At 38.3% G+C, this 11,770-nt stretch overlaps 1 protein-coding gene across 1 annotated transcript in view; it reads left to right on the top strand.

Annotated features, from left to right (window-relative positions):
• The first annotated feature begins 11,071 nt into the window (after nt 1-11,071).
• LOC134528948 (ionotropic receptor 21a-like) overlaps nt 11,072-11,770 on the top strand; it is a 40,932-nt gene continuing 40,233 nt past the window's right edge. Inside the window, exon 1 of the mRNA XM_063362616.1 lies at nt 11,072-11,081. Within this exon, the coding sequence (XP_063218686.1) occupies nt 11,072-11,081 (10 nt within the window). The remainder of the gene's footprint in view (nt 11,082-11,770) is intronic.

The following is an 11,770-nucleotide window of genomic DNA, read 5'->3' as shown; positions in this document are numbered from 1 at the left end:
AAAAAAAAGGTAAATAGCGAAAATTGAACTAGAGAAAAAGATAGAGAAAAAAGAAGTACATAGAGAAAAAGAGGTTTACATAGGGGAAAATGAGGTAGAGTAAAAAGATAGAGAAAAAAGGAGATAGGTAATTAGACAAAAAGAGTTCGATGTAAATAGAGTAAAAAGAGATAGAAAAAAGAAGGACATAGAGAAAAAAGAGGTAGAGAAAGAAAGGTATATCAAATAGAGTAGGGGAAAGAGTACTTTCTCAGCAAATTGGAATAGCTTAAAGATCATGCACAGATTTGTTTTTGATAATACCTCGCAAAAGTAATTAAGAAAAAACGACAACAAAAAAAAACCTTGCATCTTGCCGCTGTCCGGGTTATCATGTTCGAGACCAGGTGTGTATCCTAACGAGGAAACTGGCTCTTATCACAAGATGGAGTCCTCCAGCAGACGAAAACAAGATGGTGGCAATGACCACTAGCAGGCGGTAGCTCCTGGTAGCATGTACTGAATATAAAATGTCGGATCCATGATAGTCGTCAAGGTCAAAGTCAAAGATCAAGGTCAAGGTCAAATTTAAAGATAAAGGTCAAATTTCAGGGTCAAGGTCAAATTTCAAGGTCAAGGTCAAATTTTAAGGTCAAGGTCAAATTTTAAGGTCAAGGTCAAATTTCAAGGTCAAGGTCAAAGTTCAATGCCAACAGTTTAAGACAATGGTATGGTGAACAGAAAATTATATGTACATGGTATAGCACACTCTAGCAGACGAAAAAAAGATGGTCTCCAGCGGATGAAGTCAAGATGGCGGACACGTCGTCATACCAGCTGATGGTATATATACCTATATACCTTGGTATTGGTGGTGGTAGATCAGTCTGTAGGTGGCTTCTGTGGAGGAAGGATCTGTTGTTTTTTTTGCTCTTAGCAGTTTCGAACCAAGGACAGGAATCGAACTAATCAATCGGTATTCTAATAAGTAATTTTTTTGATGAATTTAGGAATTTTTCTCGAATCTCTAGTATTAAAATTACGGATTTTCCAGATGGCGGACATGACGTCATGCTAACTGGCGATATATATATGCTTTGAAAATATTGGTGGGAGTCAGTTTGCCTGCAGCCACAGTGAGGGAAGGATCGGTCACCATTTTTATTTTTTCGCCCTCACCAGGTTCGAACCAAGGACTCCGAGCTCCATGTCGTAAATGTTTGTTTATTTTAATTTTTTATTAAAATTTTATTTAATTTTTTTTTATAAATTTTAATTTTTTTTCCATTAAAATCGGATAGTAAATAAAAAAGTTAAGATGGCGGCCGTAACGGAAATTGCAAAGGTGAATTCATAATTCAAAATGGCGGAAAACAAAATGCCGGAATGTTCGAGAAACAAAATGACATCATCCAAGATGGCGGATCCAAAATGGCCATCGGGTCAAGGTCAAGGTCGAAGGTCATGGTACTACTGGTCCCGTTATGCGGTGTCCCGTTATGCTGTGTCCCATTACGCTCATTTTACGCTTGCGCCGAAATGACGTCACAATCAGAGATGTGGCTCGGCTCCGGCTCCACGCCCCGGACCCAGTGCCAGGACCGGCTATCCTATACTAACAGCTACTTCTAGTTAACTAACAAACCTACTGAACCACACTGGGGCTGACGAACACGGTACCACTTTTTTTGTTGGACGCACAGAGATAGCCTGGTGCCCCCGGACAATTCACAACTTAAATTCACCCAGTAATCACTAGGCCCACCTCGGGTCTCGAACCCGAAACCACGGGTGATGGAAGAACAGTATATTTTTTAAATATTTACAGGACATTACACGTAATAGGCAAGTTTCTCGACCATTCGATTCCTGGTGACTCATCTACTGTGAGAACAAATTTTGGACACATGAGTAGTATGTATTGGACGGTCCTGCGCCAGGCTTCAGGCTGTGGATTGTGATTATCGGTCCGCCATCTTGGATTGTGACGTCACGGCGGCCATCTTAGATTCAAAAATTCTTCAAAATTCCTCAAAAATTCCCGTTTTGAGGAAAAATTTCCCGTTTTAGTCCATAAAAATACCAGAGGCTGAAAATGCCTAAAACTGGCTTAAGCACAGGGCCGGTGCAAGGAGTTTTTTCGGCACATGCGAGATCTGTATTTGGCGCCAATATATATATATATATATATATATATATATATATATATATATATATATATATATATATATATATATATATATACATACACACACACATATTAGTGACTTCATATATTGGTGCAAACGCACATATATATATATATATACTTATACACACTAGCCTACTGTAGTAATAAAAACAAAGGAAATAAAGACTAAAAATTTATGATACAACTATCTTATTTTATTTACAGTTTCTTGAACAGTCAATAACAAAACAATTAATAAGGTCATCATCATCAACATACTCATAACTTCCTAACTACACTCGTTCATCAGCAGTGTTCTACTTCAGAAAACCTTTCTTTCTTGATTTAGCTTTTGCAAAATCCTTTAAAATCGTATCTGTATCTATTGTGTTCAATATTTCATTTTCAATGGCCAATGTGGCAAGACCACTAAGACGTTCTTGTGAAATGCTAGATCGAAGGTAGTTTTTTATTCTTTTTAGTTTTGAGAAGCTCCTTTCTCCACTGGCCACTGATATTGGTAATGTTAGTAGAATCCTCAACGCGATGAAAACATTTGGAAATATGTCTATTAATCTGTTTGTTGTGAGATAGCTCAGTGTTGTGTGAGGGGAGCTCTCTTCTTGTGACAACATTGGAATAATATTGATATTTCCTTAAAAAGATCTTCTGCGTTAATATCTCTTTCATCACCTGCTGTCAGTACTTCGCTCAAACGTTGACAATTTCCTTTGATAGTTTTTTCTTCACCATTTTCTAATTTTTTCAAGTCATAAAGAAATTGGAAATGTTGGCTATGGTTGTGCATAAGATCAAATCTCTCGGACAATGAACTGATGGCTGTATCGAGAATCACAAAAAAAAAATTTATTTAGAAAGAATCTTTTCCTGTCTCTGTCTTAATTGGTTCGTCGACACCTTCATACAAAAATTGACGTTTAACCTTTCTTGCCCTTACTACCGTTTCATTAGGAAACTCAGAGCTGATTCCGAGTTTATCAGCCAACTCCTTTGCGTCTGTAACAACATTATTAAATCCATTTTCTGTTCTCATTTTGACCAAAAACGACTTTACGCTTTCAATTAGGGTCATGGCACTCTGCAGGTTGACTTCTTTTGCCTGAAGGGTTTTGCTTACCAAATTTATTTTGAACAAAACCTCATACCATGTGATCAAGCAACAAAGGAACCGAAAATCTGTTATTTTTTTGGCAATACCAGTGGCTGTATTTTTTCCAAAAACATCAATCTTGGCATCAGTAGAGGCTGCGTAAACAGCGTCGTATATTTCATCAATATGGTAGCGCAGAGGTTCAAGAGCGTCAATCCTACTTTCCCATCGGGTTTCACTTAAAGGTTTTACTGTTAAATTTGTTACGTGATGTTTCAATATGTCCCATCTATGGATGGATGCCGAAAAATAGTTATAAATCTCTTGAACGTTACTGAAAAAGTTCACGGCTACAGTACAGGAAAGAGCAGCGTCGTTTACTACTAGGTTTAGTGAGTGACTTCCACAAGGGACAAAGAAGGCTCTTGGGTTGAGGTCTAGGATCCTTTTTTGAACCCCAACATGTTTTCCCTTCATGTTAGACCCGTTATCATACCCCTGGCCTCGCATGTTGTTTAAAGCTATTCCTCTTTTTGACAACTCATCCAACAAAAGAGCTGTTAGTCCTTCTCCAGATGTATCAAACGCTTGCAGAAACCCAAGGAAGTATTCTTTGATTATTGCGTTTTCTCCTGGTATAGCGTGAACAAATCTGACTACTAGAGTCATCTGTTCTTGGTGGCTAACGTCAGGTGTACAGTCAAGAATGATGGAATAGTAGGTAGCTTTATGCAATTCACTTAAGATGAATTCATTAACTTTACGAGCAAGTACATCTATGAACTCATTTTGTATCTCTTTGCTTAAATAGTGTACATGAGTTTCTTTCGAAGTTATCCTGCGAAGATGTTCAGAGAGAACAGCGTCAAATCTGGAAATGTGCTCCACTAGTTTCAAAAAGTTTCCGTTATTTTCTTGGAAAATCTTATCATTAGTGCCACGAAAAGCTAATCCTTGAGCTCCAAGGAACTGCACTATAGTAAGAAGTCGCTTCAAAACTTCATACCAATGCTCTGTTTCTGATTTTATGATGCGTTGGTTTTCGTCGTCAATGGTTTTCCCTGACTTCAATCTCTGGGAAAGTTCTCGATAAGAAATGGCAGCTGTTATATGATGAGGTGACTTTTCGTGTTGGCGTAAGAATGTTGACATGTTTTGCCAATCAGAGTAACCCTCTGTTCCAGAAACAGATATAACTTCATTACTGAAGAGTTTACAAAAGAAACAAAATACTGAATTTTTTGATTTTGAGTACACGAGCCATTCTCTGTCGATTTCTTCTCCATTTGACAATTTTTGTTTATAATTGGCAACTGTGAAGCGTCTGCCAGATTTATGGTCAACAGGAAATTTAAAATGTTTAACCTGCACAGGGCCTTTCTCGACGAGAACTTGACAGATGTCATCGGTGATTTTAGCCGGCCATTCTCCACAGTCGTCAAGATCGTTCCTGTTTTCCTTGAGATGAAAATCCTGAAAACACATCAACACAGTGGTTAATTTCAGTGGGAACGCAACATAACGGCGTTCCCTTACCTCCCAAGAGTGCCGGAACGCAAGGGAACGCACGTAATTCGTAACTTGTAAAACTACAAATAAAAAAAAGTATATGGTTAGGATCAATTTTAGGCTTTGCTCGCGATCAGGGAGGGAAGTCAGTCATCTCGCCCGCGCTACACAATAACAAAACCAAACCCCCCGCCACTCTATTAAAACAGCTGTTTGTAAATGTTTGTTAGAAGTCTAGTCGGAAACCGAGAGGGTCAAAATCAGCACTTTAAGTATGTGTAATAATATAAAAATTGTTGTGATTTTTTTACATCGTTTTTTGATTTGGATTAACATTAATAATAAAGTTAAAAACGAATTTTGAAAAAATAATTTTTGTTCATCCTCCCTTAATTGTGTGCTATAAGCTACGATTTCATGATCGGCTACTTACCAAATATAGAAACAATTGAACAAAAAGCACCTAAAATATATTCAAATTTACCTGCAGTGTATGTTGTTCGATGTTCTCAGATTCAATTTGAACAGTTGGTCTAGATGATTTGGGTAATGGAATAACCAAAGTTTCCTCGGAATCAGAATCCTGAAACACGTGTAACACATGTTGGATACTAAATCATCCCATAGAAAATGCACAACAAAAGTTGAGAAAATTTGTAAGTAAGATGGAGAAAACTTAATTTTTCGTTTAGTTTAAAAGTACAGATAAATATAATAATTGCTCTCTTACCTGCATTGTTTGTTGTTCTGCGGTGTCGTTCTTATGAGACTCAGACTCTACGGAAGAGCCAACTTCAGATCTAACAAAAAATTTACTCATTGCTTTCGCCTGTTTTTCGTTTTCTCTTTCCATGTCCTTTTTTCTTTTTCTATAAAAAGTACCCGTAGGTTTCTTCTTGTCCGCCATGATACCACCACAATAATAATATCAAACTGGACAGTGGCGTGTGCATGCACTTGTCGAGTTGACAGATAGCACTAGCACTGAGACTGAGCGGTGCAGTGAGCAGGCACTTACGGTGGGTCGGGGGCAGCGGGAGGAGGGTGGGGAGGGCTTCACGTTGTGACAGGAAAGCAGGGAAGCACCGCGCGGCGCGCACCACCACCACATGAGTCATCGCCATCGCATCACCACCGATGCTCGCATATTGCTGTATTAGCAAACATAAACACTCTATCTTTTATAAAATTATAATCATGTTCATGGCGTTTATTTATTTATAAAACTATTTTGCTCAAATAAATTAAAAATGTTTTGTATTTTTTTTTCCGATAGCTCTGTTGGCGCCACTGCCCGCGTGGCGCCACATGCGGCCGCATGTGCCGCATGGGCCTGGCGCCGGCCCTGCTTAAGCATCCATGTCTACAGCCTCCGATAAGACTCTTTTAGGATTATGACGTCACCGTTGCAATTTCCGTTATGCCCGCCATCTTGAAAATCTTTATTTATTATCCGATTTTAATGTAAAAATTTTTAAAATTTATAAAAAAATTCAATTAATAAAATTTATAATGAAAAATATTTTAAAAACATACATTTACGGCACGGAGCTCGGAGTCCTTGGTTCGAACCCGGTGAGGGCAAAAAAAAATGGCGACCAATCCTCCCTCACTGTGGCGGCTGACAGACTAACCCCCACCACTTATGTCAAAGTATATATCGTCACGTAGTATGACGTCATGTGCGCCATCTTAAAAATCTGTAATTTTTATGTTAGAAAATGGGAAAAAATTTAAAAATTATTAAAAAAATAATTAATAGAATTAAATAATAAAAATTTAATAAAGTATTACTTAAATACCACTGTTGAACTAATGTTATGGTTGCCATATTGGATTAAATAAATGTTGCTTGTTTTATTATGCCAGCCATCTTGTTTGAGTACGATGTCATCGTTACACTTTACGTTTCGACAACCATATTGGATCCTATTAATGTTGCAATTCGCGTTACGGTCGCCATCTTGAAAATCCGTAAATTTAATGCTAGAAATTCGGGAAAAATTCTAAAATTCATCAAAAAATTCACTCATTCAAGTAATGATTAATTAGAAACTTGGTTCGATCCCTGGTCGATACAAAAAATATTTTATGTAAAAATACTGCAATAATGACAGGTTCGAAAATAAAACACCTCAAGTTCTTTCACAAACATAATATTTATTACATAATCTATATTTTACTACAGGATCACTTGCGAAAGCCATCAATCTTATAAAGATTTAGCCCTGCATAGGCGTGAAATGGATAATTCTTAGCTCCAATCGGTTTATACTAGACAGAGACCAACCAGAACCTTTACAGACATAGTCCTCCTCTTCTTGACAGATTTTCTGGATACCGTTTTTAACAGTTTGCTTCACATCGTCAGAACTGTAAATTACTGCAGCCAATGTCTTGAATGCACGCTTCTTCACTTTGTCATCGAACGGATATGGCTTTCCATATAAACAGTCCAACCACAAGTTATACTTCAAAGATCCATTTGTTGCTACGTCATCAGTACGCTGATTAATTATGTTCTGTCTGATATCGTCAAGAAAATTACAAATGTCTTTCGTCTCACTAAACACATTTAGATAATAGTAGTCTTTCAACGTTCCACGAAATGCAGACTGCGCCAAGTAGAAGCCATTATCGTTCACTTGTAATGCTCCGAACACAGTCTTAGGTTTAGTTCCATGTTCTAGCCAAATATATTTGGAGTTGATGAGACAAAAGACAGTTGGAGCAAATGACTGTAGGAGCCAATGACTGATGGAGTCACTAGACTGATGGAATCAATAGACTGATGGAACCAATGAATATTGGAGACAATGAATATTGGAGCCAATGAATATTGGAGCCAATGACAAATGTGCTGCCTTTTCGATGATGGTGCTGCCTTTTCGTTGTTGGTGCTGCCAAATGTGCTTCCTTTACGTTGTCGGTGCTTCCAAATGTGCTGCCTTTTCGTTGACGGTGCTTCCAAATGTACTGCCTTTTCGTTGTCGGTGCTTCCAAATGTGCTGCCTTTTCGATGATGGTGCTGCCTTTTCGTTGTCGGTGCTTCCAAATGTGCTGTCTTTTTGATGGTGCTTCTATTTTTAATGTCGTTTTGACTCTAGTATTATAGTAAATTGTTCTTGATTTGACTAGCGTATTATTCCATCCGGTGCATGTATATAAGCGAGTCCTAGACAGCAGGTCGCTCAGTTTGTTACTGTCGTCGACGGTGTAAGGATCACATAGTTTATTTCATCTGGTGCATAAGTCGCGTAATTACCTTTTCTTGCGAACTCGATGGCATCTTTAACGACTTTAACGTCGAACTCGATGGAGGTTGTACCATCGTCTACGGGAACCTTGACGTCAGCGACTACGATGGTGGAGCAGATCCCGTTGGCAAAGACAGCGTCAACATTAGAGGAGATTTCAACAGACGTAATACCACCAGCAGAAGAGAGCTTAATGACTACAGAGCTGGTTGTGCAGGAAACCACGACGATCGACGATACGACCTCGATGGAGACTTTAATGGATGCTGATTTGACAACAACTAACGAACATCGGTGCTGTTACTGCGACAAGATTTTCTCAAACAACAGCAATGCTCGACGACACAGGAAGAGATAATGTGCCAAGAACCTATATCGTAAAATGTTTGTTTGTGAGAAATGACATAAGCATTTTGCCAGAAAAGATAATTTGAAAACGCACATGAAGACATGCAAAGGTCCTGCTGTGCGGCAGAAAGTAAAGGTTTCGGTGCAACAACGATGCATCGATGTGCATAAAAGTATGCCTGGAAATGGTACTACTGTTGCAACGCCAGTATCTGGATCATGTCTGAAAGGCTCGTCTTCATCACCACGGTATCCTTGCAGCTACTGTGATACGTCGTTCGCATATTCCCATGATGCATGAAGACATGAGCGGAGCAAATGCATGAAGAATCCTTCTTGCATGAAGTTTCGCTGTGATGAGTGCTTTAAATGGTTTACTCGAATTGACAGTTTGCGACATCATGCGAAAAATGTAAAGGTGTAGTCTATGCTCCTACTGCTGAACTACCTGCCGACATTTCGACTCCTCGCTTTAGATTGGAGACACGGAAGCGTACAACAAAAAAAAATGCGCAGCAACCGATTACTATGACGTCTGAACATGGAACTAAACCTAAGACTGTGTACGGAGCATTACAAGTGAACGATAATGGCTTCTACTTGGCGCAGTCTGCATTTCGTGGAACGTTGAAAGACTACTATTATCTAAATGCGTTTAGTGAGACGAAAGACATTTGTAATTTTCTTGACGATATCAGACAGAACATAATCAATCAGCTTACTGATGACGTAGCAACAAACGGACCTTTGAAGTATAACTTGTGGTTGGACTGTTTATATGGAAAGCCATATCCGTTCGATGACAAAGTGAAGAAGTGTGCATTCAAGACATCGGCTGAGTAATTTACAGTTCTGACGACGTGAAGCAAACTGTTAAAAACGGTATCCAGAAAATCTGTCAAGAAAAGAGGAGGACTATGTCTGTAAAGGTTCTGGTTGGTCTCTGTCTAGTATAAACCGATTGGAGCAAAGAATTATCCATTTCACGCCTATGCAGGGCTAAATCTTTATAAGACTGATGGCTTTCGCAAGTAATCCTGTAGTAAAACATAGATTATGTAATAAATATTATGTTTGTGAAAGAACTTGAGGTGTTTTATTTTCGAACCTGTCATTATTGCAGTATTTTTACATAAAATTATTTTTTTTGTATCGACCAGGGATCGAACCAAGTTTATAATTAATCATTACTTGAATGAGTGAATTTTTTGATGAATTTTAGAATTTTTCCCGAATTTCTAGCATTAAATTTACGGATTTTCAAGATGGCGACCGTAACGCGAATTGCAACATTAATAGGATCCAATATGGTTGTCGAAACGTAAAGTGTAACGATGACATCGTACTCAAACAAGATGGCTGGCATAATAAAACAAGCAACATTTATTTAATCCAATATGGCAACCATAACATTAGTTCAACAGTGGTCTTTAAGTAATATTTTATTAAATTTTTATTATTTAATTCTATTAATTATTTTTTATTTTTTTTAAAATATTTTCCCGATTTTCTAACATAAGAATTATGGATTTTCAAGATGGCGGACATGACGTCATACTAGGTGACGATATATACTTTGACATAAGTGGCGGGGTTCAGTCTGTCAGCCGCCACAGTAAGGGAAGGATTTGTCGCCATTTTTATTTTTTTTGCCCTCACCGGGTTCGAACCGAGGACTCCGAGCTCCGTGCCGTAAATGTATGTTTTTTATATATTTTTTATTAAAAATTGTATTACTTGAATTTTTTATAAATTTTAAAATTTTTTACATTTTAATCGGATAATAAATAAAGATTTTCAAGATGGCGGGCATAACAGAAATTGCAACGGTGACGTCATAATCCTAAAAGAGTCTTATCGGAGGCTGTAGACATGGATGCTTAAGCCAGTTTTAGGCATTTTCAGCCTCTGGTATTTTTATAGACTAAAACGGGAAATTTCTCCTCAAAACAGGAATTTTTGAGTCATTTTGAGCCATTTTGTGGAATTTTGAGGAATTTTGTAGTCCAAGATGGCCGCCGTGACATCACAATCCAAGATGGTGGACCGACAATCACAATCCACAGCCTGAAGCCTGGCGCAGGACCGGCCAATACATACTACTCACATGCATTAACCAACTTGAATCAAAATTTATTTCGCGCAGGAAGGTTTCAAAATGTTTATAGTAGAAAAACTTTAAGAGACGAATTAACGAAGAACAGTGGGAAAAAATTACAAAGTCGAGGCACGTAACGAATTTATACACTCAGAATGGCAAGAAACGACGATTAGAGGAAATAACAGCTAGTGACAATACCAAAAAGGTGCTACTCAGCGGTGCCGAACAGATCAGACTATTTAGGGAGAGGAAGAATGTTAAGACAGCGATGTCGTTCGGCCTAGTAAGAGTGCAGGCATCATCGAAAGTAATCAGATGCGGCCTAGTACGATGTTTCACGTTAAAAACTTGTCCCAATACAGCCAACCCCAAAATTTTTTTTGGCAGTTTTATTCCGTGAATTTTACTGCTAAGCCAAATTAGGACACGGGATAAATGATGAACGAGTAAATTAATTATTCAGTGACTTAAAATAATTATTTTCGCTTTATTAAACAGGTATAATTCTCTTAGGCTAAAATTTAAAAAAAAATTAACTGTTTTTATCATTAAAACTTCCTTGTATAAGGCTGTGATTATTCGGGGTCTTGAGTTCGATGGTCCAGGGTGAGTCTAGTAGTACTACTACTGGTGGCATTGCTAGAGCCTGTTGGGTGAGGGGGGGGGGGGCAGAGGGCATGGTGGTATGCCTCCCTCCTCTCTTGAATTTTTGAATCATATTTCAAAATTAAACTATTGTATAATTTCACCACAGTACTTTGGATAGTAAGATATTATGGAACAGTGAATAAAATGCAACCAACAAACTACCTCACATGCTATGTATGCCCCATACACACGAACACACACATACACACATGCCCACACACACTGGATACACAGTACACACAATGGAGACACAGTACACACAATGGACATGCAATGGATACACAGTACACACAGCACATTTACTGGACACACAGTAAACAAATAATGGATGCACAGTACACACAGTCAGTGGCGTAGCTTTGTGTATGGGGGGTGTTAAGAAGCATGCCCCCCCCCAATATTAAAACGGGGGGGGGGGGGGGGGGTCCTCCCCCGGGAAAATTTGGATTTTAAGGTGTAAAATAGTGCTATTTTAGCAGTTTTCGGTACTTAAATTTAAATATTGTAATGGTAAATATTTTATTAATTTTAATATGAAATTTGTTTGAGTGATGAATAAGAAATTAATTAAAGATTTGGTGCTAGGGGGGGGGGGGGAGGTTTGAACCCCTAAAACCCCCTCCTGGCTACGCCCCTGCACACAGTAC

The sequence above is a fragment of the Bacillus rossius genome, chromosome 2, assembly GCF_032445375.1.
Source record: "Bacillus rossius redtenbacheri isolate Brsri chromosome 2, Brsri_v3, whole genome shotgun sequence".
Lineage (NCBI taxonomy): Eukaryota > Metazoa > Arthropoda > Insecta > Phasmatodea > Bacillidae > Bacillus > Bacillus rossius.
Note: the sequence above shows the minus strand (reverse complement) of the source record. Positions and strands in the feature narration are given on the sequence as shown.